Source organism: Pelophylax lessonae (assembly GCF_965119305.1).
Source record: "Pelophylax lessonae genome assembly, chromosome: 7".
Classification (NCBI taxonomy): Eukaryota; Metazoa; Chordata; class Amphibia; order Anura; family Ranidae; genus Pelophylax; species Pelophylax lessonae.
In genome coordinates this window covers 171866740-171894162 of record NC_138774.1, presented here as the reverse complement: position 1 = coordinate 171894162, position 27423 = coordinate 171866740, and the positions used below count along the sequence as shown (strand labels likewise).

Sequence of the window (27423 nt, the reverse complement as noted above, 5' to 3'; positions counted from 1 at the left end):
AGGGAATGGCAATTCTGCAAGGTGGTAATGCTGGAAAGTTTCACTTGCATACCTTTACAGGTATAACAAACACCTTGTATGCTGAATAAACAGGGATCCGATGTGGAGCTCACCTGTACTGTAGATCCTGCTGCACTCCTATATGGGTTTGCCAGCAGGTGCGGATCTGCACAGTCCTGCTATAGCCACTAAAGAGGCAGTACCAGGCGTAACTCGGCGTCTAGGTCTCCCATCCAAACACCGGCATCCAGTACCTGGCCCAGTCATGGAAACTGGAGCAGGCACAGTCCATCCAGCATCAGCGGACCACTGCAGCCGCCGAGCAAGGTGGAGTCACCCACGCGAAGGGTGGAGCTTTAGACCAAATCACGTTGGGCTTCTTCAGGGTTAGGAGGGGCCAGTATGATCAATCCGCTTATACCCAGTGGTATTGCAAAAGCGCAGTTTGCCACCGGGTGTCCCCCCTCCTACCAAATTCATATCCACGCTCATACAACTCCTAGTATCTTGCGCATAGTAATTTATTGAAAAAGGGGGAGCTTACCAATTATTAATGCACATGTCAGCCAACCAGCCTCTAATGCATTGTGCTGCCAATCTAAAATCCCTCATTGTTTCTTGGGCAAGCAGGTAACACAGGAAGCAACAAAAGGAAACAATGGTGACACCAAGCGGTTTATGCATTATGGCAGTGATATGTGAACAGCAAGAATGCCTAAAGAAAGTTGCATCTATATGTACAGTATATACACACACTGAGCATGACCCCAAAAAAACTCTGTACACAAAGCAAACACACACACACACACACACACACCTTAAAATCCTACATTTGTGTGTACTGAAATTAAATTGACTTTGGGCTGTTTGAAACCAATTCAGAATACAGAGATAAAGGTTCTATTTAAAAAAAAAAATGGATTAAATCATTTCACACTCCAGCAGATCCTCCTAAATGTGTTTCTACTTGTAATATATTTACATATTCATCACAATTTTCTGCTAAAAGTAGAACTCGAGGTTTACTTTGACTTCAAATAGTTAGTTTAGGCCAGCTAACCAATGCCGTTGATATATGTGCTGTTCTATGCTGTAGTAGCATTCACTACATCCAATAGGTGGCGCTGTGTTCCGCATCAGTACGAGCGACATCCTGTCTGCTGCTGGAAATAAACTGAGACAGCCTGAATGCTTTTCTGCCACTAAGAAGAAGCCCTGTACTTTTATCAATGAATACAGGGCTTCTTCTGAGTAATTGTGACATCATCTGCCCACCTATCTAACTCAGTCTATCAGAAGAATCCTTGTATTCATTAGTAAAAATATAAAGCTTTTCCCGTATGGCAGAGAAATACTCAGGCCAACTCTATTTAGTTCCGGCAGCAGGCGAAAAGTCTCCTGTATGGCTGTGGAACACAGTGCCACTTACTGTATGTAGATAACGCTTCCACTGTATAGTACAGCGCACACAGCTAGTAATGGAAATAGTTTGTTGGGGCCACCTAGGCCTAAAAAGTCAAAGTCAACCTGGAATTTACCTTTAAGAGTTTATTCACATGGGCATATGCGTATTGTCTGCACGGAACGCAGGTTCTTCCTGGTAAAGCTAGAACAAGATCATGTGTACAATACAGGCCTAAAGTACTCAAAGTACACCAAATGTACAATTCTTCTTTCATTCCAATGAATGGCGTGTACGTATGTAACATCTGCAGTCTTGGGCGCAGCAGAGTCCTACTTTTTGTGTGCGGCTAAATGCAGCATGCATTTTCACATGTGCACACAGCTGTGTGTATGGGCTCAGTGCTTACTATAGTGAGGTGTTTAGATGCGCACAACAACCTAATGCTGTGCACGTCTAAATGTAGCATTTTTTTCTGCCTGTGTGAACAAGGCCTAAAGAAGAATTCTCATCAGCAATAAAAACATGTTGCAAGTGTATTATCCTTGTTTGTAAAAATAAATGCTGAACAATTCACCAGTAACTCACATCTGGCTGCTTTACTGCCTGTCAGCTTCTCCCCTGTATAAAGTCCGATTTGTGGGCTTCCTCTTAGTGAAGCTCAAGCAGAATTCTGTTATGGTTACTGAAAGTCTTGTGTGTTTAAAGTGACCGCAGACTGATACAAACTGGCTGTCGGGGAATGATCTGTTTTAGTGGCCTGGTGTAGTGGTAAAAAATGTCACATCTTTAATGGGAAGGAAACCGGGTGCCAGAAGGTAGAGCACCTGCAGCCATCTGCGGTTTAGTTGCCTGAGGCAGCGTAATTGTATTTGATGCCCTCTCCCTCCATGAGTATTGATAGTGCTGGTCTCAGGAAAACAACTGCTGCTGGAGAACTATGCTGTCAATCACACCTAATTAGCTATTTGTCTCCTACAGAGCAGTATAGATGGACAGCAGTTGGGGATAGGAGGAACACTGTTGCCCATGCTAACTCTGGATCCACAGCCAAAGTTCTACATGCACCTTTTCTCCCCTGTGGGTATAGGAGAAAGAATATCAACTTGCAGACCGCCCTCTTAAGCAGTTTTACTGCTACAGGGTAGCCGCGCTGGGTGAGTCTACACATCGGGAGTTGATCAGCGGGTCCCGCTGACCCAACGTCCACCGGCACCCGCTGATTGTTCGGTACACAGGCAGAATGGCGATCTGTCTATGTAAATAAGGCAGATCGCTATACTGTCAGTAGGGAAGGCATTGATCCTATGTTCCTGCAATAACATAACATACAAACACTGTATCTCACAAAAGTGAGTACACCCCTTACATTTCTGTAAATATTTTATTATATCTTTTCATGTGACAACACTGAAGAAATAACACTTTGCTACAATGTAAAGTAGTGAGTGTACAGCTTGTATAACACTGTAAATTTACTGTCCCCTCAAATAACTCAACACACAGCCATTAATGTCTAAACTGCTGACAACAAAAGCGAGTACACCCCTAAGAGAAAATATCCAAATTGGACCCAATTAGCCATTTTCCCTCCTGGTGTCATGTGACTCGTTAGCGTTACAAGGTCTCAGGTGTGAATGGGGAGTAAGTGTGTTAAATTTGGTGTTCTCGCTCTCTCTCTCTCATTCTGGTCACTGGAAGTTCAACAAGGCACCTCATGGCAAAGAACTCTCTGAGGATCTGAAGAAAAGAATTGTTTCTCTACATAAAGATGGCCTAAGCTATAAGATGACTGCCAAGACCCAGAAACAGAACTGCAGCACAGTGGCCAAGATCATACAGCGGTTTAACAGGTCAGGTTCTACTCAGAATAGGCCTTGCTATGGTCGACCAAAGAAGTTGAGTGCATGTGCTCAGCGTCATATCCAGAGGTTGTCTTTTGGGAAATAGATGTATGAGTGCTGCCAGCATTGCTGCAGGAGGTTGAAGGGGTGGGGAGTCATGCTGTCAGTGCTCAGACCACATGCCGCACACTGCATCAAATTGGTCTGCATGGCTGCCTTCCCAGAAGGAAGCCTCTTCTAAAGATGATGCACAAGAAAGCAAGCAAACAGTTTGCTGAAGACAAGCAGACTAAGGACATGGATTACTGGAACCATGTCCTGTGGTTTGATGAGACCAAGATAAACTTCTTTAGTTCAGATGGTGTCAAGCATGTGTGGTGGCAACCAGGTGAGGAGTACAAATACAAGTGTGCCTTGCCTATAGTCAAGTATGGTGCTGGGAGTGCTATCAGTGACGGGGGTATAGCAATCTGACAGGGTATAGCTATCTGTCAGAACACCGGCACTGGGGACCTACAGTTTATTGAGTGACCCATGAATGCCAACATGTACTGTGATATACTGAAGAAGAGCATGCTCCCCTCCCTTTGGAGACTGGGCCGCAGGGCAGTATTCCAACAGGCTAACGACCCAAAACACACCTCCAAGATGACCACTGCCTTGCTAAAGAAGCTGAGGGTAAAGGTGATGAAATGTCCAAGTAGGTCTCCAGACCTAAACCCTATTGAGCATCTGTGGGGCATCCTCAAATGGAAGGTGGTGGAGTGCAAGCTCTCTAACATCCACCAGCTCTGTGATGTCATCATGGAGGAGAGGAAGAGGACTCCAGTGGCAAGCAGTGAAGCTCTGGTGAACTCCATTCCCAAGAGGGTTAAGGCAGTGCTGGAAAAAAATGGTGGCCACACAAAATATTGACACTTTGGGGACCAATTTGCAATTTTCACTAAGGGGTGTACTCACTTTTGTTGCCAGCGGTTTAGACATTCACGGCTGTGTGTTGAGTTATTTTGAGGGGACAGCCGAATTTACATGGTTATATAAGCTGTGCACTCATTACATTGTAACAAAGTGTAATTTCTTCAGTGTTGTCACATGAAAAGATAATTAAATATTTACAAAAGTATGAGGGGTGTACTCACTTTTGTGAGATACTATATATATATATATATATATATATATATATATATATATATATATATATATATATATATATATATATATATAATATTTTCTAGCAAAAAATACAGATTTTAACATGCGTCAGAAATATGCTAGGTCCTTAAGTGATTAAAAAGTAAACTTATCCTATAATCTACTAGAGCCAGATTTTATAGTCAGTATTTTGAATGCTCTCAGTATTCTCATAGCTACAAAAGGGGGGTTGAGGGGAATAGTTTAATTTGTTTTATATATTAGGTTATATTAAGAATTTAGTTATTATTGAATATTGTAGGACATTTGATTTTTTTTTTTATGAAATCGTAAAATTACAGTCTACTGTTGACATATCACCATAAATGTTTGTTTGTAACGTGTATTTCTGCAGGCGGTTGTTAATCTGCAGTTTTAGGATACATTGTGTCCCCACTGTTTCTTTTGACCACCGGTTTTAGGTGTCCGATTTTGCGGCACATCTTCCCTAAACCTTAGATAAAAATACCTTTATTACGTAAACAGATATTTAAAGAAGTCCACTTCTTGCAAAAAAAAAAACACAAAAAAAAAACTTGAACATTTATTATTTTTTTGCATAGGAACCTGGAAAGTATTGCAACAGCTATCAGTGACATACTCTACCTCTTGCAGACTCTTTCTGCAGCCGCTGGTCGATACCAAGGTATGGCTCTTTGGTTAAAGGGCTGGAGGAAGTGTCAAACTACAAGTACAGTGACATAACCTCAGTTGTGCACCACTGAGAGCTATGAGCTCCTCTGCTGCGGTGGTAGACGAGACCCCTCGTTTTTTCATGCAGATTTGAATGAATGAGTGACATGGCTGTGTGGGTGGAGCCATGCACAGTTGTGCAAATTTCAAATTTGATAGGGGCTGACAGAGAATAACCCTTAGATACTGTAAAAGGGCATGGCAGTTTCAAACCTTGACCATTGTTCATGTGACATCCTAAATATGAGTATAACATGAAACATGGTGGAATTACTTACCATCAGCTATTTCCCATGGATTTCAGGGATTCTGATGATCTGACTTCCAGGATTTTCAGACTGAAATCTTACATTATAGAGAAGACTGAACCACCTTCTGGTTTAGCAGAACATGTGAGACACTTTGTACAGGAGGAGTAGGTTGCATCCAGAATCAGAAACATCTCACAGGTGGTTGGCTGATCATATCAAACTATACAATCTTTCATTGCAATGATTATGTCATTTCCAACCATTAACTCCTGTATCTCTAAGAGCTCAGAGAAATAGATCATCTTTCACATTGTGCACTAAAGCCCACTGCATGGACCATCACAGTTTTGTTCTATCAGTAACTTACAGTTTCACAGTTAAGACATCTGGTTTCATTGGTTAAAGTTCCCTGGAAGATCTCGTGAACCCAGGTGAGGTCAGGCTTATCAGGTTCCGGGAGCTCCAGGCTCCCATTCTGCAGCTTGCCATTCTGGGTCTCCTGTTTCTTCTCCTCTTGCAGCAGGTCAGCAATAGTATTTAGAAGGTAGTTTAGAAATTCATGAGCATCCTGTTGCATGTAATTGTCAAACAATTCTGTACAAAGACAACAAAAATGTAAAACCAGGTTACATTATTTTATTAAATTAGGTTATCAGCAGAATTGCCAAACCAATATCACAGCTTTATAACTATTACAAATGTAAATAATTCAACCATGTCAACTTCCAAAGCCTGGTACACACCAAGTTTTTTTTTTTTCGTTCAACCCAGTCGGAGCCACTGTACTAAGTCTGATGTTAGTGCCGCGGATCTCCCATACTGAGCTGTCGTGTTCTGACAGGGGGGGCTGCCTCCCCCCAGAACACTCAAGTCAGCGCTCTCGACCATTTTTTGGCATGCTTGGCCAGCCTCTGTCCGACTGGCTGACATACACATAGGCCAAACGTTGGCTAGTTTTTATTGAACCCGGCGATGTCTCCCGACATTCGGCCCATGTTACTAGGCATAAGTGTGCCATCTCGTGTGAATCATTAACTGATCACCCTTTTGAGATGCTGTACAATCATTGTAATGCTATTCGTTGTTTTAAATGCATTATTACATATATACAAAACACTTTCAGAATACGGTATAATAAAATGTGTATAGTAGAGCCACTCAGGATGCACTGTGCACACTTAGGGCTCATTTACACGGTCCGCCTCCGCAGGCGGATCCGTGCTGCTCAACGGGGATCGATCTGCGATCCCCGCTGAGCCGGCGGATGACAGCTCCGTCTCCGCTTGCAGTGCACAGAGGGAGGAGTCACAGCCCCCGCTGCTCTCTATGGGGAATCGGATGAGAGCGAACCGCCTGTCCGCTCTCATCCAATCCCATCCGATTCGATCCCCAGGACGGATAGAAAATAGGGTTTCCATCCGTCCAGATTTCACGGACAGGATCGGATGCGGATGGCAGCGGGTGTCAGCGGACATGTCACCGCTGACATCCGCTGCTCCATAGGGCTGAATGGGGCATACGATCAGATCCGCTTAAAAAACTGACAGGCGGATCTGATCGGACCGCCCGTGTGAAAGAGCCCTTACTAAAAAGGCCTTCATAACTTCAGGTTTCTTAGATATTTTATGGCCCAAGGTTCTAGCCAAGAATGTATTTTAAGCGGTTTCTAGGAACCTCCCTCTACTTTTCAAATATAAGGTTAGCAAAACTAATAATCTGTTTAGTAAAACCATTCCATGCCTCAGATGCCAAGGTTGTATTACTTGTCAGGAAATGCTGACAATAAAGACATCAGACTATTTTCTATTTTAAATCCTCTCCTATCCAGTACTCTGTGTTACTCAATGTTCCATTCCTAAAAACATTTTAGCACAATACAAACCTTCTTTAGATTGGGTCTGTGCCTTAATGGGTGTTTTACAGTTTAATAAAGGCGAGCTATTCAGAGTTTTAGAATCAATGCAGCCATCACCAATGTTTCAATTTGTACAAAACAGATTTAACCACAAGAGTGCAGTGCTGTACATGAAATCTACCGAACAGATGAAATAACAACCCACATTATATCATTTACTTGTAATAACAAGTTTAGCCCTCCAGGGAAGATTTTACTTACGCAATCAATAAAAACAATTATGTTTTCGTGATTTTAGTTGATCGTATAAAATTATTAAAAAATACTTGACAAAAAAAAAACAAAACACTATAATGCTTCTTTTTAAATGGCATTCAAGGATCTCTTGATTAGTGATAGAAGAAAAAAAAAAAAAAAAAAAGATTAATTTTATTTTTTACAAAAAAGGTGGAATTTTCTCCTAATTTCTTCAATGAAAAGGTCGTTTTCGTTATTTCGCATCAATGAATTGCTCACAAAATAGTGCAACATTTCAAAACAATAAAATGTTACAAAAAAGTTCACTTATTACTTTTTTTTTTCTTGCATTTGAGCCTGTGAAGCATTGCAGCTATGATTAGTGGATCACAAGTGCAATGCTTTGGCTCCTGCAGGCTATTCCTCCACCTCAGATCCATACCAAGGTACAGATCTTTAGCTATGGAACTGGAGGAAGTACCAATAAACTACAAGTGTGGGGATTGCACTTGTACTCCACTGAGAACTACAGTCCTCCTGCCGCAGTGGCAGAATTAACTTTTTTTATTCCCAACTCTCTGTGAATAAATAACCCGAATGTGTCGGCAGAGCCACGCACAGCCAGTCAAATTCATATTTGACAGGAGTCTTTGGGTAGAAGAACCCTGGGATTGTGCAGGTGAGGTGGCTAGGCACTTTAGGGGTGGGGGCTGTGCATGCTGACTAGGTTTTATCTAAAGGCCCGTACACACGTAGCGATTGTCGGCCGTAAATATTCGGCCACCGTCCGATCGGCCGATTGTCGGCTTATTAGTCTGATGCTTCCGACAATCGACTGCGACTTTTCGGCCGAACAGAATCTGGTGTGCATGCTTTAAAATTTTTGTTGGCCAACACCAGAACGGCCGATTGTTCCTCAGTCAGTACAGAATTCGGCGACAAACAGCAGATGAGCAAGACTGGGCATGCTCAGAGAAGAAAAAACACACGGAAAGTTAACCATCACATGACATCACTTCTGCAGTCGGTTGTTGTTGACCGACAAAATTCGTGTGCAGTCTTTATCACTTTTCAACCGACAGGACAGCACCAGACAAAAGACGGCCGATCGTTCGGCCGACAATCGGTACGTGTGTACGGGGCTTTACACCCTAAATATGGGTGCAGCATGAAACATGGTCAGGAAGGTGGTGTTGGCTTTAAAATGTATAAGTGACATCTACTTTGCTTGATGTAAAAAGGACCCACAGAGGCTCACTACATAGACATTCAAAAGATCTAATGAAGAAATATGCAAAGCCCTACTGCCTTCAGATAACTGCTGTTCATAAATATAGGGTAGAAAATTTGTAAAAAAAAATAAAAAAAAAAACACAGCTCATAAACATTAATATAAGTAAAATTATACTTTTTTTTCCATAGTGTTCCATCCATCTTGTTTGCTAAAAATGATTTTATGCGTTTAAGTAAAATTCGGGAAGAAAACAGCATACTCTGGACACATGTAAAAGATATTTAGAATGCTTGGAGGTAATCAGTTGGAAGTGGAAAACATTTCCATAAAATGTCAGTGATTACTGCATAAACAGATATTTGGAACTAAAGTCACGGGGAGGGGAAATGAGTCATGTAAGAAATGGGTCAAGAAAAAAGAGGCGCTGATGTGGATAAAGAGTGCAAAAACTTCAGTTTTAAAAATCAGCTTAAAGTGAACCTGTGGGGGGAAAACATGTTCAAGCTTCACTTCCCTTCTTAACTCCTCCCCACTGTGGAGTGTCCCAATAAATTAAATTTAGGCTATAGTGCAAAAGATTTAGTCCCGGTTCACACTGGTGCGATGTGGGGAAACCCTGCAAATCATTGCCAGTTCCCCCATGGCACCAGAATCGCAAAATGGCTCACACTGAGATCTGTGAATCGCTAGGGGTGTCAATGAAAAGTTATTGACACCCCCAGATTGGTTCGCAGATCGCAGTGTGAACTGTGAAATGGTGCAGAAATCGGATCGCCTAGGTGTGAACACCAATGCAATCCAATTCCAGTGCGAACCCAAAAAAGGGTCCTGCGCCATTTTGGTGTAAATATGATGCATTTTCAGCCATACATTTTGTATGGCTGAAATCGCATCGCACAGACATCGCATGTGATCTGCACAGCAATGAGGTGTGAATCACATGCGATGTCTGGCATCACACTAGTGTGAACTGGCACTTAATGAACCAACTTTCAAGGTTACGGTTTTGCTCCCTGCTATTCCTTCCGCATGAGTATAGCCTCCTTAGAGAAAAGTCCCCCATCATAGTGATGGCTATCAATTATTATATGGGAAGGAGCGGTGATACAGCAGCAATCACAAAGGCCTTTTCTTTTATTTTTTTAACTACATATGTTTGCTTTAAAAGGTGCATTCTAATCCCAATTAGGCCTAAAAAAATACGGGGGAACCTACCCACCCAGGGTTTCTGTTTTTTATCCACATATAGCTACAATACACAAAACTTTCTGAATGCTGATGACGACCTGGTTACTGACCATCTGATGTTTTGGAAATCTCTTTTGCTGCACTGTCTGCAAGTGCAGTAGAATATTCAAACATATCACCCACTTTAAGTTCTTTTTTTATGTTCCAACAGGATCCAGTGCCACAGTCTGTATCCTCCTCTCTCATTCTGGTTTAATCACCCCGTTTCTTGTGTTCCTTTACTAATATAAAAGGAGGAAACACTATGCATCTTACCACACCTGTTCTCTACTGTGCTTTTCCGATACACGCACTCTGCTGTCAGTCAAGAGGCTAAAATGCTCATACTGACGCTGCAACCCTGCTTGGAAGCCTTTAAATAAAGATGAGTTACCGTATATACTCGAGTGTAAGTTGACCCGAATATAAGCTGAGGCCCCTAATTTTACCACAAAAAAGTGGGAAAACGTATTGACTCGAAAATAAGCCTAGGCTGGGAAAAGGAGAATGTCCTGTACCATGCCCCGCAGCACTGCATGAGGAAATGCAGGGGCTGCGGATGAGTCTCACTTACCTTTCGGTGAGGCGCCTTCGATTTAAAAATCGCGCCACCCGGCGCCAATACGTCACTGGGAAAGCCCGTACACGCTCCGCTATTCCCGGGCATGTGGCACGTCGGTGCCATTTTTCAAAAGACAGTGACTCGAGTATAAGCCGGGGGGGGGGGGGTGTATTTTCAGCATGAAAAAACATGCTGAAATTCTCGGCTTATACTCGGAGTATATACGGTACTCCTCTACTGCAAACAGATTCAAATATATTATGTGTAGTTTCTGACTTTAAAGCGTCTGTTCCCTAGAAAAGAGTACAAGATAACTGATTTACTTTTTGTCTATGTTTATCTTCAGTTGTTAAATGATTCATGAATTAATGAGCGGTTTTTGATTATCTTTAGCAGCCACAAAGGATCCAAAGAAGGAATATTGTGTTTTCAAAAATCGCACAAGGGAAGTTACATACAGGTAATCCAAAGTATCACTTGTGCTGGTGCCAGCAGTAATAGTGGAAATCCCAAGTCCTCTGCCGCCCTCCCATACCCTGCAGTCATATTCTTCCGGGAATAAAAAGATTAATACTAGTGCTAGATTTGTGATAGACACTCATTAAGAGTGCTAACAATGTCCATCTTCTCTATTTATAGAAGATGTACTATAGCTTCTATGAATGAAAAGGGATCTATGAATGGAGGAGGTGGACCTCTTTTGCATTGCCCGTACTCCATTCATAAAGCACTTTTCATGTTGGAAGCTATAGTACAGCTTCTATAAATGGAGAAGGTGGACGGAACGGGCATATTCGGCACTCTTGTTGAAGGCCCGTCATAGTGCTGGTATTGACTTCCACCGCCCTGGAAGAACATGGCTGAAGGGTATGGGAGGGGTGCAGATTTCCATTATCACAGCCGCCACCACCACAAGGGGCACATCAGATTAAATGTAAGCAATGTCCCTCGTGATGATTTTTTTAAAAACATTTTTCCCCCAAAACTTTGCAGCCAAGTCAGTATTTCCCAAATGTATCGTCAAGTCCCATTAAGCCCCACACAAGTAACTAAATTGCATTGCTGAAACAAATGAAAAACAAAAACAAAAAAAGTGTGAGACCCCGTTCAGACAGGGGCGACGCAACTTGCTGGGGCGACCTGTGAAGTCGCGGTGCACGCTGTGCACCGCGACCTCAGCGCGACATGCACGGACTTCATATCATTGAAGTCAATGCAAGTCGCCTCCAGGTCGCCCCAAAGTAGTACAGGACCCTTTTTCTAAGTCGGAGCGACTTGTGTCGCTTCTATTAGAACGGGTCCTGTGCTAATCAATGGCAGGCGACCCACCGAGACTTGTCAGGCGACCAAGTTGCCTGACAAGTCACGCTAGTGTAAATGGGGACTTAACATCATGTTTCCTGCTGATGGCACGGGTTTGGAAAGAGCTGAGCTACTATAAGTGGTAATTGCTGTGTAATAACTGAAAGTGACTAAACTAAATAAAGTGAGAAATGTCCATTTACACACAGAAGCTAAACAAATGTAAAAGTGAACAATAGACTGCTAAGATTTAAAAATAAATGATTTGCAGTGTTATAGCCTTTGAATTTGAAGCTCTGTGCAGTGTGTTTAACAGCAACCATTCCATTATGTAAAGAAAAGCTGCTTAGAATAGATGCTGGATACCATTCATTTTCACCAGCTAACAACCTGTAAGTCAGGTACACGAATCAGATCCTACAATAAGCTTCTTGGGTCACCAGGTTGCACTGAACAATTCAAAGGGTAGCTGCCTGAAATACTTTTGGGGATTACGATAGATCTCTTCAAACTGAACACAAATATGATTTTAGAATAACTATATCACTTAGAAATTGAGAAATATTAAATTAATTTTGAAGGATTATAATGTATTTCATTGAATAATGTTTCCGATACAGTCATCAGTCTGAGTTTTATGTGAAGCAGAGGAAAAAATATCTTTGTTGGGTCAACAAATAGTCCAGGTGCCATGTTTTTCTGGGCTGGAACCAAATTCTTTAGGAGAGGCCATTTCATTTTAATGTAATGCAACTCTCTTGCACAGCTGTTCCATTCACATATGTAACAACAGTACTTCATATATGCAAGCTGCATTCCAAGCAGCAGAGCCACTAATTTTAGATCTCTACAGATATTCCAGTTGTATTGGACGTGCTTCAACAACAGTTCCATATTAATCTACATTCCTTTCATGTGTGCAGCATGGCCAACAGGTTTTGCAAATTGCATAAACAGAAGAAGAATTCTATAAATCAGTACAGGATAGGTTATATTAAAAATTATTTTTGTGATTTGCAGTTAAATATGTATGATACACCAAAAGGTGTATTGGAAACAAACTGTTGTCCAGGGTTATTGGAGAATGCTAAAAACAATGGCAGCTGGTGTAGCACAGAAAATAGAACAGTTGTATTAATAGCCAAAATATAAAAGTCACCAAAGATGCAATTTTCCAGGAACACACTATTTTTTATTCCACCTACAGAAAATATCATTACTTCTAAAAAGTATAAGCCTAACCATATGTTTCGCCAAAATGTCAAATATGCCAAATATGAAGCTAGTTTACAATATGAAAATGGTTGTAATATAGTGCTGCGCTGTCTGAGATTCAAAATGTCAAAGGTGCATTAAAGAATAACAACAGGTAATAATAAATACGTGAAGAAGAAGAAAACCAAATGTCAATCAATATAAAAGAAAACATGTACTGTGCTGAACAGGGACGTAGCTCATAAGAATAAACAATGCTCTGTGATGCACGCACACACATGGAAATAAAGTCAATGATGTGGTTCCAAACAGTGTCCCTTCACCATAAGATTTCAATATTCTTGTGTAAACAATATTCATCCAGTGTCTCACCTCTGTGTTCACTAGCCTCTCACCTGAATTTCACTTGAATACCGCATGGGATTATAAATCTCCAATGTGCCTGCTGTACTTATTGCTCACCACTAGATGTCCTCAGTAGTTCAAGCTATTGCCCATTGCTTTATGCGGAAAATTATGGGTATCCACAGATCAACTCGCCATGCAATAGGAGTGAGGGTACATGAAAGACACTTTCATCATGTAGTACCGTAATTCAAACCATTTATTGGAATAAAAGCTCATAAAACTTACATTTTATGTCCATCATTATAACGAGCCCTGGGCTAATTACGGGATCTGCGTCACTTCCGGTATCTCCGTATACGCCCTATGCGTTACGTCACAAATACGTGACTTCTTCAGGGGAAGAACTGCAAGAAGTCACGTGGTCAGACGTAAGGTGTAGGGGGTATACGGAAAATACCGGAAGTGGCGTGCTGTCCCCAATCATTGGAGATCTGATACAAGGTGAGGGCTGCATATGTGTGTGTATGTATGTACGTAAATACATATATACACACACATATTCATATACACATACATACATACACAGCAGGCTTCATTTTCAATGCTCCCGATGATGCACGTGGCGCAAAATGCCTGAGGTCCAGATGCCATTCTAAGTTTAGTGTGGCGGTACCTTACGTGTTTTTTTTCACTACATGCTCCCTATGCACCTTATGGACCTTTACTTAAAGTCAAACCGCCAGCCCTCTATATATAGTCTGGCGATTTGTTGATGCGAGTTAAGGATTTTTAAATTTTGTTTACATTTGTTCCATTATCTTTGGTACAATAAATACTACACTATGAGCATTTTTTTCTTGCATTTGATGATTTACCCTGCCTGGCTGTTTGAGAGTTCCCTGATGGCCTCATCGCAACGATTGGGAGATCTATTATATCTTACCGTTGGACAGTGATAACCAAAGAGGAAACACACCAGTAGCTGAAGGCGTTCTTGCTGTCCTATAATCTCGACCGCAATTAGTTCTGGTGAGTTTGCATTTCAGCTATATAGTGAAGGCAAGACATGATGGGTGACACCTAAGAATAATTTTTCACTTGGAAATATTTAAGTTCAATCTTTTTTTTCACTTGGATTTGTTACAAAAGAACACTTTCTTGCGATTTAGGTCACTTCATCACTTTTTTGTATTTTAAAATCTTTGATAGAGATTTTATTTTCATACTATTTCAAATTTAATTTTGTATGCACTTACAGCACTGCAATATATATTTATGTTGTTTACATAAGTGTTGGTATATTTGCACTGATTGCACGCTGCTTTTATTTGAGTGCTGACAACACATATTTTTGTTATATAAATATTCATGATTGCACTATTAGGATTTAGCGCCCCTTCTTATTTATATTGATCATTTACAGCCGGTATCCTAGTTGGGTAAGTGGCTGCTTACCTTTTCGTTCTTTTTGCTTGACCTAGCTTGGATTTTTTCCTGATTTATATTTTAATTTATGAACCCCTGTCTGACTTATCTGCCTCATTATATTCCAATTCACCCCCCCTCCAATCCTAGTTTACATACTCCAACAGCCTTCCCATAAACCTCTTCCCTAGCACAGCAGACCCATTCCATTTGGATACAAACAATCTTTAGCATGTAGGTTGAGCCCCAATGAAAAGGCAGCCCAGTGCTTGTATTTGTTAAAACAGGAGACAGCACATGTGTATTATTATCTGCATACCATTCTCTTTCCTCAGTCTGGAGATGAATTTCTTGGGGGGTATAACCCCCACTTTCTTCTTTTGTGTAGCAATGCTGTTAAAAAGGTCTGACAAACATGTAAGTAAGCTTTCCTTCTTCCGTGGCTGGACCTTGTATGCCAGAACTTTCTCCCGAAACGGGCGACAAAAATAAAGTGCTTGTAGAACAGAGTTGCAGTAGCAGGTGTTGCCAAACTGTGGAGAAAAAAAAACAAAATTATCAATCAAATTATCCTTAAATTGACACTAAGGCTAGGTTCACATGTATGCACTCCCTGCATACATATTCGCACACTCACAGCAGCCCCTTCATTGCTGTACCTGCAAAAAGCTCAGTGGAAAAAAAAATCCTTGCACCTTTTGAAAGCCAAAATCACAGGGAAACCTCATGGTGCTTTTGCACCATGCAGTTTTATGCACCTGAAAATGTGCAGGGTTTCAGATGTGTGGGAGTGCCATTAAGAACTAATGGCACCCCTGCATGTCTGGTAAAGGGCAGTTTCCTTGTGAGTGTGGGAACGTGTGCAATTTACACGCATTTCCAAACTTACAGAAGTGTGCCCAAATTATATCCTTATTTTCCAAAATAATCCATTCACATCCACTACTTAATGGACCTATAATCTTTTTTTTATTCAATCATTTCCTACTTTGTTTTTCTGCCTCCTTGTAACATCTTCCATGAGTTCCCAAACCTCCCCTTTCCCCCTTCACTTCTATTTGCTTGGATCGAGCAGCACACTTAGCCGAGGTCATCCGTACTGACCTATGCAAACTACAAATACCACGTCACAGCAAGTTTAAGGTTTTTTGTGGGGAGGCTTTGCGACCCCCGATATCTTACCTGCCCTCTTTACAGATGCGCAAACATGAACATTTCTTGAAAGTGCCCCAGAAATAACTGCATTTAGCAGAGATAAGGCTTTTTAGGTTTTTAGCCAGCACTATTTAGCTCAAGATACCAGCATTTCAGCAAACTACAATAATGAAAGAAAGTCTACTTAAAATAAAATAAAAAACAAAAAAATGTGTAGATACAAAAAAGTGGGAATACGTTTAGAAAACGATTTTTGAATTATAACTGGGAGCCTAAGTGCCGGTTCACACCAACGCGGCACGACTTCGGGGGTGACCTGTGAAGTCGACTTCGGCGTGACTTGCACGGATTTCATAAAATGAATGTCTATGCAAGTCGCTCCAGGTTGCCCCGAAGTAGAACAGGAACCTTTTTCTAAGTTGGAGCGACTTGTGTCGCTCCTATTAGAACGGTTCCCATACCACACAATGGACCGCGACTTTTCAGGCTGACAAGTCGCCTGACAAGTCGTATTAGTGTGAATAGACTCTAAAAAGACCGTCTATATTTCTTTCATAAAACAGAAATGAACATGACCTACACGTATGACCTATAGTATTCCTTTGGTGCTATGCTCACAGCCTATTTGAAATGTTTAAAGAGGTTGTCCACATTTAGAAATAGGCTGGAAACCAAATCCCAGTGAAACGTGGGAGAGGACGCCCCGTTTGAAACCCTGGTGATCAGTGGCTTCCTGTCGATTGAGGGAAAAAAAAAAAAGAACCCCACAAAAGCTGTTTAGCTCCTAAATCACACAAATCTTTTTTTTTTTTTAAAACTAAAAACAAAAGGAATGTACAAGTGTCTCACATACTTGCATGATCCATTTCACCTAAAGAGAAGCATCAGCATGAGTGGGTGGCTTCTGACATTGCCTGCATTTATGTTATTACCCATAATGGACACTAATGGCAATAGGATTAGATCATATAGATGGGAATACCCAGGTATGATCCATAGACATGATTAACTTTGACTACAAGTGCCTGTAACCATTATGTGTGCGAACAAGCTGATCTGGAATATGTTTCTGAGATGACAAGTTAGTTGGTCTGATACTTTCTGGCCCTAACTGGTAATAGAGGATCAGTAAGACATCTTTCTATGGCCAGTACAGGAGAGAGTTCATTTATTCCTCCCTGTTTAGCCCCTCCTGGCAGGGGAGAGCTGCTTGAAAAATGTGGTAAAAGCCACGTATTGCACGCGCGTTTAGGCACCTTTCAGCACGTCAAGCGTTTGAGCATTTATGGATTCCACTGGCCAGAATAACAACATGTTCTGGCCATTGAAATGCATTAACATTGTTTTTTTTTCAGCCTGCAAATGCCTGTGTGTGCCCCCTAGGCTTACATAGAGGTGCTTTTACTAGCTGAAAAGTAAAAGAAAAACCCAAACGGCTGCAAAAGCAGCATTTTTTTTTTTAAGCCTGATAGCATAAGGCCTAACACATGAGAGTTTGATATGAAGACTAGTGTGGCCTATGAACATTTAAGTTTTAAACTTCTGAATGGATATCTCTAGAAGCTACAGGAGGACCTAGAAGTAAATGTGTCCATAATACAAATCACTAGAGGACATTTTAGTCTCTTCAGTAGAACTTTGGATATTTTCTTTAAGGACTGGGTCATACTTGCTAGCCACTTGTTACAGGAGGAATAATACCGGAAGATATGAATATTTATCCTATTGCTACAGGTTATGACGCCTGAATTGATTACTATGGAACCATCGAGTTAGAGTATACCCTGTTGTGAGATTACACTCATGTTTGATACTGAAAGGATACTTTAAAGCAGATCTATATCCACCCAGCCCCCCCCCCCCCAGGTTTTTTATATTTTACCCCCTGCTTACTTGGAGGTGGGTGCTGCACATTTCAGATACCTACCCATCCAGGAGATCCAGCGTTGTCTCACTGAGAACCTCTCATGCCCTGCCACTGGTCATTCCTGCGCTGCCATGTGATCTCCAATGTCATTGAGCCCCCATCAGCTCTTTCGGGTTCAGGGGGCGGGCCTCCTGATGTTGCGTCACTAGGCTTGCCCCCCTCCTCCTCTGAATTACACAGTAAGGCCTCCTGGTATATGAGACATACATATCCCGAGAGGTAAAGTAAACATCATTCGTAGGCAAATTATGTGTATAGGGGGGTATGTTTAAAACCCTTTTTCTAAAAACAGAAAAAAAAAATAGCTGCTATAAAAATGTAGCATAGTGGAGGAGGGCACTTACACTTTCTAATTGAAGATCCACTTTTTGATTCAACTTTAGGTGTGTCGTTATACCTTCATTTTAGATGTTCACGTGTGTCGTTATACCTTCATTTTAGATGTTCACGTGTGTCATTATAGGCATTATCTACTTGCAGACCGTCTGCCTGCAAAGCACTGTGTATACTTCTTTAAAAGCAGCACACATTACACAAATTAAGACTGGCTAGGCACACATTTACCACTTGATTACCAGAGATGTTAATCCCCTTCCCAGCCAGTGTCATTAGTACAGTGACAGTGTATAGTATTATCACTGATTACTGTATTAATGTCACTGGTTAGGTCAGTGGCAGCTAGTCAGTTCCCAGTTAGTGTTAGATTGGCCGTTGCACTATCACAGCCCCACTATAAGTTGCTAATCACCGGCAATATTAGTATATGTAAAAAAAAAAAAGAAAAAAAAAAAGAAAATCCAATATATTTCCACTATAGTATATTCTAGATGCTATTCCTTTTATGCAAACCAATGAATATACATTTATTGGGATTTTTGTTTACCAAAGAAAGGCAGAATACATTTGGCCTAAATTTATGAAGAAATTAGGTATGTGAGAGTGTGAGTGTGTGTTCTGGTTGTAACTATCTAGGGATACCCTGTACTGTCTCATGCTTTTTTTTTCCTTATAGGGCTCTTTGTTGTCTCTATGACCTGTACTATTTTTTGTTACCTTTAGGTAGAGTATTTATGGATATTATATATCATTTTTTGTTATTCGTGTAATAATTATTTTTTGCCTTTTTTGTATGATTATGCAAAATCTTAAATAAACCCCTCTTAAGAAATTAGATTTCTTTAAAAAAAATGGATTGGATGTTTTATAGCAGAAAGTAAAAAAAAAAGTAAAAGTAAAAAAATTGAATAAAAAATGAAAAACCCAGCGGTGATCAAATACCACCAAAACAAAGTTCCATTTGTGTGAGAAAAAGGATATAAATTGAATTTGGGTACAGTGATGCATGACCTTGCAATTACCAATTAAAGTAGCGCAGTGCTAAACAGCCTGGTCATAAAGTGGGTCAAACCTTCCCAGAGGTGGTTATACAATGCTAAAACGTTCATACAGTGCCTTGAAAAAGTATTCACACCCCTTGAAATTTTCCACATTTTGTCATATTACAATCAAAAACAAATGTGTTTTATTGGGATTTTATGTGATAGACCAACACAAAGTGGCACATAATTGTGAAGTGGAAGGAAAATGAGATATGGTTTTCAATTTTTTTTTTTTACATACATCGCATTTGTATTCAGCCCCCAAGTAAATACTTTGTAGAACAACCTTTTGCTGCAATTACAGCTGCAAGTGTTTTTGGGGATGTCTCTACCAGCTTTGCACATCTAGAGAGTGACATTTTTGCCTATTCTTTGCAAAATATCTCAAGCTCTGTCAGATTGGATAGAGAGCGTCTGCTCTATGCTTTGATCTAAACCATTCCTTTGTAGCTGTGGCTGTATGTTTAGGGTCATTGTCCTGCTGGACTGTGAACCTCTGCCCTAGTCTCAAGTCTTTAGCAAACTCTAACAGGTTTTCTTCTAAGATTGCCCTGTATTTGGCTCCATCACCATGTTTCACAGTGGGGATGGAGAGTTCAGGGTGCTGTGCAGTGTTATTCTTCCGCCACACATAGTGTTTTGCTTTTAGGCCAAAATGTTCAATTTTGGTCTCATCTGACCAAAAGTACCTTCTTCCACATGTTTGCAGTGTCCCCCACATGGCTTCTCGCAAATTGCAAATGAGACTTCTTATGGCTTTCTTTCAATAATGGCTTTCTTCTTGTCACTCTTCCATAAAGGCCAGATTTGCAGAGTGCACAACTAATAGTTGTCCTTCGGACAGATTCTCTCACCTGAGCTGTGGATCTCTGCAGCTCCTCCAGAGTTACCATGGGCCTCTTGGTTACTTCTCTGATTAATACCCTCCTTGCCCGACCTGTCAGTTTGGGTGGACGGCCATGTCTTGCTAGGTTTGCAGTTGTGCCATACTCTTTCCATTTTTGGATGATGGATTGAACAGTGCTCCATGAGATGTTCAAAGCTGGGATATTTTTTTATAACCTAACCCTGCTTTAAACTTCTCCACAACTTTATCCCTGACCTGTCTGGTGTGTTCCTTGGCCTTCGTGATGTTATTTGTTCACTAGGGTGCTCTACCAAACCTCTGGGGGCTTCACAGAACAGCTGTATTTATAATGAGATTACATTACAAACAGGTGGACTCTATTTACTAATTAGGTGACTTCTGGAAGCAATTGATTCCACTAGATTTTAGTTAGGGGTATTAGAGTAAAGGGGGCTGAATACAAACGCCACTCTTTTCAGATATTTATTTGTAAAAAAACAAAAAAAAAATCATCATTTTCTTTCCACTTTAAAATTATGTGCCACTTTGTGTTGGTCTATCATTACGTTTTTGGTTGTAACATGACAAAATGTGGAAAATTAAGGAGGTATGAATACTTTTTCAAGGCACTGTATATTCATCCAAATTTGCAATCCTGTTTGAACAGAAGGTATAGGTGCATTAAGAGTGGACAAAGACAGTCATGCCTTCTATTCGAAAACAATGCCATACAAGTCAGGTGAATATTGGGGGAATTTGGGGTATGAGGTGGGTGGCTTTTATTGGGGATAGGTGTACCTGTAGGTTTTGCATAATAAATGGTCTTTTTAAAGGAACACGGCTGATTTTATTTATTTTTCATATTTTGAGGTGTCGTCATAAGTAAACTTACTTTACCTTACACATGCTGTATAACAACTGCCCAATATAGCTTAATCCCTTCTGCTGGGCTATTGTATTCTGACAGCCCTGAGCACCGATTAGCTGCAGATGCTGGGCAGCTAGAAATTACTGGCTGGGTTCCTTCGATAACGACTGACTTTCGTTGAGCCAGCAGGGCCACCCACTGTTGGAATTTTGGCCAACTCCTCTGAATCGGCCATTATAAATTACTCTTCATCGCTTTGGGTATGGGAAAAGTTAAAGCAACACCCAGTACGGTATCTGCTGAAAATACTTGTCTGCAACATGACAAGAAACTTAAAAGAAAAAAAAAATCTACATTTATATTTGGACAAAATTATGTGTATATTTTCCATAAAAGTGGTAAAAACACATGTAGGATATATGAAACACTGCCACTGACATGGCCAATAGCTGACGTGCAATACGATCTTCACAGAATGGAAAAGGAGTAACACTTACATTGACCAAACCAAAGTAATGTTCATTTACAGGAAATTGCTCCGGGCCAATCTCTTTTTCCAATGTTGAGGCATTGGTGCCCTGTGAAAGAAATAAAGGAAAAGGTTGTGCTCGATTATAGAAAGTAGGTAAAATATGACATTTACATTAGAAATACATAAAGCAGAACACCAGTACATGTGCTCTCTAGATTTTATCAAGTTAAAGCTTGCCTAAACTTTGATTTAAAAAAAAAATATATATATATATTTTTTTAACTTGTATGAACACCAAGTGAGAAATATTTTTTATTAGCATTTTGTCAGAAAGCTTTCAGGATTTGGCACTTCCTCCATCACAGGCCACAGAAACAACAAGTGTTTATCCTTAAGCAGGGGGCATCTCTCTGAATTACAGCTGTGCTTGAAAGTTTGTATATCCCAACAAAAATAGTGACATTTTGGCACTGCTATTGAAAATATGTATTATCGCATAGTTGTTTGGCTCCTTTTTCAATCATAACAGAAATCACCCAAAATGTCCCTGATGAAAAGTTTCCATTCCCTGAAATGTTTGGCCTTGGAACAGACACACAAGGTGACATGCACAGGTTAAAATGGCAATTAAAATTAGATTTTTGACTTACCATAAAAATCCATTTCTCTGATGTTCATTGACAGACACCGCTCCTTATCTTCTTGATAGTTGGGTTATTCTGCCCCCAACAGGAATAGGACACTAGGCAGGAAAAAGCTTGACTACGCCCATGGGGCAGTCCCAGGGGGTATACTCCCACTCTCAGCTATAGGCATTCAGTTTTGTTACAAGCAGTGTCAGCAGAAAACCAACTCCACAGAGGGGTGGATGCTGTGTCAGTCAATGATCACCAGAGAAATGGATTTTACGGCAAATCAAAAAAACGTATTTTTGTCTTACCATAAAATCCTTTTCTCTGATGTTCATTGACGGACACAGCTCAAGATCTTCTTGACCCTTGGGTTATGCTGCCCCCTACAGGAGTAGGACACTAGGCGGAAAAAAGTTTGACACATAAGAAGTTTTTTCATCCCTCAGGGTCGACTGATACAGGCTCGAAGACTTTCAGGGCCTCTTCAGAAGGATCCAAACGAACCTGATCTGGAAAGCAAAGCTCTGCCTCCCCAGCCCGACAGACTGGCATCCGTGGTGACCACTGTCCAATACAAGGGGATATAATATATACATATTGCGGGCCACAGCCTCCGCCTTCCGGTCAACCGGATCCTTAAAGACCGGGGACTGAAATCATGGTTGCCTTGTTTAATTCGGAAACTGGAGGGTCCACCACCGGTGGCATAGTCCACAACTTAAGAAGGGACTCCTCAAAGGGGTAACGCCTAGTAAAGCGCATAGAAACCCCACGGGGACGCTTTGGTCATCCCTACTCTTTAGCGACATTTCTGTTAAAATAGGCAAGGAAAGGAAACACCTTTGCCGCTTTGGATTGCTTGGGAGTGCCAAAGGGTACCTGTGCCTCCGTCGCAGCTTCAGCTGCATCCTCAATCTTTAGGGTCTTACACACAGATACAATCAGTGCAACCACCAGCACCTTCACATGCGCGGTCGGAGACATGGAGACATGGAGAAATCATCCTCACTATCCGAGGATTCCAGGCAGGTGGTGGCAGACCCAGCAGGGTGACCCGTTTCCACGGCGGCCGAATCAGATTCAGGATCTGATTAGATATATGAGGCAGGGGAAGGCGGGGGGTGTTTTTTGCTATCCCGTCGGCCAAAGCCACCTTCACCCGGAACACAAGGGACTCCAGGGCCGCCGTCAGTATCAAAAGGAAAAAATTGCCAAGACCAGAGATCCCAGCAGGCAACTAGGTCCTTACTCCTGACTAGGCAGAAAAAAAAAACTGAATGCCTATAGCTGAGAGTGAAAGTATACCCCTTGGGAAGGTCACATAGGCGTAGTCAAGCATTTTCCTACCTAGTGTCCTACTCCTGTAGGGGGCAGCATAACCCAACTGTCAAGAAGATAGGAAGTGGTGTCCGTCAATGAACGAAAGAGAAAATGTTATTTTCGCACATCTGTGGCTTTTTAAATTACAAACAACATAGGTGTATAAATATTAAAGGAGTTTGTTAGCGCTCACGTGGATGTACTGAGCTGGCTAAATACTGAGCCATGGGGAGCATAAAACTGTCAAAAGACCTGTGTGTTGGAAGGCAACATATTATTCTTGTTTTAATATCAGAGGTTTCTGGTTGGTTGAAACCTGACTACACCTGGTCTGGAATGCCAGCAGAGCAAAATTACCCAGCAGGGTGTTTGTGACAAGGAGTCATACATAGTTACATAGTAGTTGAGGTTGAATAAAGACAATAGCCCATCCAGTTCAACCTGTACAGGTGTGAATCATTTTTCATACTCCTGAATGTTTTGATGCTTGAGATGTATGTCCAAGAGTCTTTTAAAAGTAGCCATACTCCCCACAGTTACTACCATTTGTGGCAGAGAATTCCAGTCTTGTAGCCCTTACTGTAAAGAACCCCCTGCTTAGACTAAGGTTAAAACCCTTCTCCTCTAAATGCATTGTATGGCCTTGTGTCCTCATGCATTCCTTGCGACTGAATAGTTTGTTTTCTATGAGCTTATCACCGTTGAGGTATTTGTAAATTGCTATCATGTCCCCTCTCAGGCGTCTTCTCCAGGGAGAATAAATCGAGCACTTCTAAACACTCTATAGTTACATAGTAGTTGAGTCAAATAGGAATTCATATCCTTACAGGATGTTCTCGCATAGGCCTCCTGTTGTGAGGTATGGGGGTAGAAGAGCCTCAAAGACCTCCTGGGAAGGTCATACCAACATCAAAGGCAAGCTGTTACTGAAAGATGACCCGGGTCAAAAAACAGTGTTTCATGGAGGAATGGCGCCCCTAGTGGAGACTATAACATGCTTCCTGGAAAGATGAGATACTTCCTGTTGATTAGGAAGGACGGCCTCTTATGGATTGTCATTTGACAAGCAGGCAGTGGGTGTTTGTGTGGGTGGTGTCTGAGTGGATTTTAAAACGCAGTGGCCAGGTAGATTTATTCCTCTTTACTTTTTGCTCTTCTTTCCCATTGAGCCCAGCTGAAAGATACATAATACCAAGGACGACCATATGTAAAGTATTATCTGTGCTGGTTTTGTTTTAAATGCTCTGTTGTATCCATTTAGTGTTTTATATTGGCATTTATACTTTTATAATAAATTAGATCCTTGCTTATTTAAGCAGTGTGTTTTTCTTCATAGCTAGCATTGGTATTATATTATATGGTATTATATTTATTAAGTGGAAAACTCAGGGATCTCTTGATACAAAGCCAAGATCAGGTAGACCAAGAAAGATTGCAGCCACAACTGCCAGAAGAAGGTAACCTCAGGAAAAATATAGACTGCTCTGGAAAAAGATGGTGTAGTGGTTTCAAGGAGCACAATACGATGATACTTGAACAAAAATAAGCTGCATGGTCGAGTTGTCAAAAAGAAGCCTTTACTGCGCCAATGCCACAAAAAAGACCGGTTACAATATGCCCGGCAACACCTTAACATGTCTCACAGCTTCTGGCACACTGTAATCTAGAGTAACGAGACCAAAATATAGCTTTATGGTCACAACCATAAACGTTATGTTTGGAGAAGGGGAAACAAGGTCTATAGCAACAAGAATACCATCCCCACTGTGAAGCATGTTGGTGGTTCTCTGAGGTTTTGGGGGTATGTGAGCTATAAAGGCACGGGGAATCTTGTGAAAGTTGATGACAAGATAAATGCAGCATGTTATCAGAAAATACCAGCAGACAATTTGCATTCCTCTGCACTAAAGCTGCAGCACAACAATGATCTTAGGCACAAGGCCAAGTTGATCCTCAAGTGGTTACAGCAGAAAAAGGTGACGGTACTGGAGTGGCCATTACTCTCCTGACCTTAATATTAACGAGCCACTCTGGGGAGATCTCAAACGTGCAGTTCAAGCAAGACGACCAAAATATTTGCATGACCTGGAGGCATTTTGCCAAGATGAATGGGCAGCTATTCTCTGCAATAGCTCGGGGCTTCAGACAATTACAAAAGACTGCACACTGTCATTGATGATAAAGGGGGCAATACACAGTATTCAGAACTAAGGGTATGCAGACATTTGAACTGAGGTCATTTTATTTGTTTACCTGGTTGTCATGTTTTTTTATTTAGGCTTGTGCTAATCTGTTATGACCAACAGTTGAATATGAATCCCATAAGAAAATAAATAAAATGTGTTTTTCCTGCTCACTCAGGTTTTCTTTAAAAATGGAACATATTACCAATTCTACAAGGGTATGCAACTTTTGAGCACAACTGTATAATACCATCTCCAATCACTCTCAGCAGTCACTGCTATGTGCCACCAGCAAAATGCTCTATCATTTTTCCGTTGCCATTACTCCGCTTTGAGAATCTAAACCTGATAACTTCTGGGATAATCTTTACCAGTGCAAGATTAAAACATGATAAATGCACCTTTTAGGTAAATTTTTATTTTCCTTTAAGGTTTGTCAGTAAATTAGTGTAATTTTCACCAATGGACATGCAGACAGATAGAAAACCCTGGGGGAGGTTTTCAACTCTCAATATTCAAGCCTGTCTGTTAAAGCTGGCCATACACTTTTTGAATTTTGACTGGTTCCCAATAAGCTGGCCAAAACACACTTGGTGGCCCTGTCCACTTCTCCCATCCAGCGCTCTTTGCTTGTAAATTCGAGCCAGTAAGAAAAAATTTGGCTGAATCGCAGCTGAATTAAATCCGTTCAGATATTCATGGGTGCCATCAATTAGAAAACACTAGTCAGCAGATGACATTTGTTTGCCGGTGCACAGAAGCGGAAATGGATTTGTTTATCCATGCTGTTCAGCATTGATGAGGGAAATTATCAATTTGAGTGTATAGCCAGCTTCAGACATGAAAAATGAACAAGGCATACCCCTCTATAACGTGTACATGTCTCAATTAATGTCTTGTTTCTGTCTAATACTTTGTTCCTCTGCTATCAGTAACTTCTGGCAAGTTTTCTTGACACCAAGAGAAAAATGGTGACAGGGGAGGGACCTCCAGCTGATTGACAGCTTCAGCTCTGTTCCTGTTCGCTGTGTGAAGGGGGTGTGTCCCTTCCCTCCAAACAGCTCTCAGAACTCTCCTCACTGAGCCCTGCAGACAAACATTTGGCTTCGAAGTTACTTTTGACAGTAATATTCGGTAACTCATATCTGAAGAAATACTGGATAGGTCCCATTCATACTGGCACTGCCAAACCTGCCTTTATATGCATTTACAGGACATTTCAAAACACATAAATGCATGCAATTATTTTTCAATTGTTGCATTCACACTGAGCGTTTACCTGCATTAGAAGAATTCTGTGCTCCAAGATATGATTAGAAACTGAAAATGCAGCTAAACACAAGTAACAAGGAAAAAGTGATCTGGCAGGCATCAAAGGGTTCACCTCTTAGATCACCTTGGTTGCCAGTATAAATGAGGCCTTAGAGATATTACAGTGGTACACTGACAGTTTAAAGTGGAGTTCCGGCCTATTTCGCAACTTTAGTGATTCCGGGAGTGCTCGCTATGCTGATCAACAATTGGGAATTTTAAATTTGTTTCGGGGGTCCCTTACCTTATTTTCAGGGCATTTTTGATTGTACTTCCTCCTTCTCCCCCCTCTGTGGCCGCGGCCACCGACATCACTTCCACCTTTGCATTGCATCCTGGGAGCTGTTTGTCATCACTCCCAGGAGGCTGGAATCAGGAAGAACTCCCAGAACATTCCCTGGAATCAGGAAGAAGGACACAGCAGATTACACTGCAGCTTCAGATGCCCACATCCAAGATGGCCGCACCCAGACAGTGTTTTTAAAAGTAAGATATTGACTAAAATCCACCTTGTAAGTATGAGAATAGCGGTTCTGTTAAGGG

General features: G+C 41.2%; 1 protein-coding gene across 1 annotated transcript in view; it reads right to left on the bottom strand.

Annotated features, from left to right (window-relative positions):
- The window catches only part of LOC309560749 (ubiquitin carboxyl-terminal hydrolase 12-like), a 106596-nt gene that overhangs the window by 33416 nt on the left and 45757 nt on the right, over positions 1-27423 (bottom strand). Inside the window, exons 2-4 of the mRNA XM_082264397.1 lie at positions 21460-21540; positions 15106-15319; positions 5749-5975 (exon numbers count right to left, since the gene is read on the bottom strand). Of these exons, the coding sequence (XP_082120523.1) occupies positions 5749-5975; positions 15106-15319; positions 21460-21540 (522 nt within the window). The remainder of the gene's footprint in view (positions 1-5748; positions 5976-15105; positions 15320-21459; positions 21541-27423) is intronic.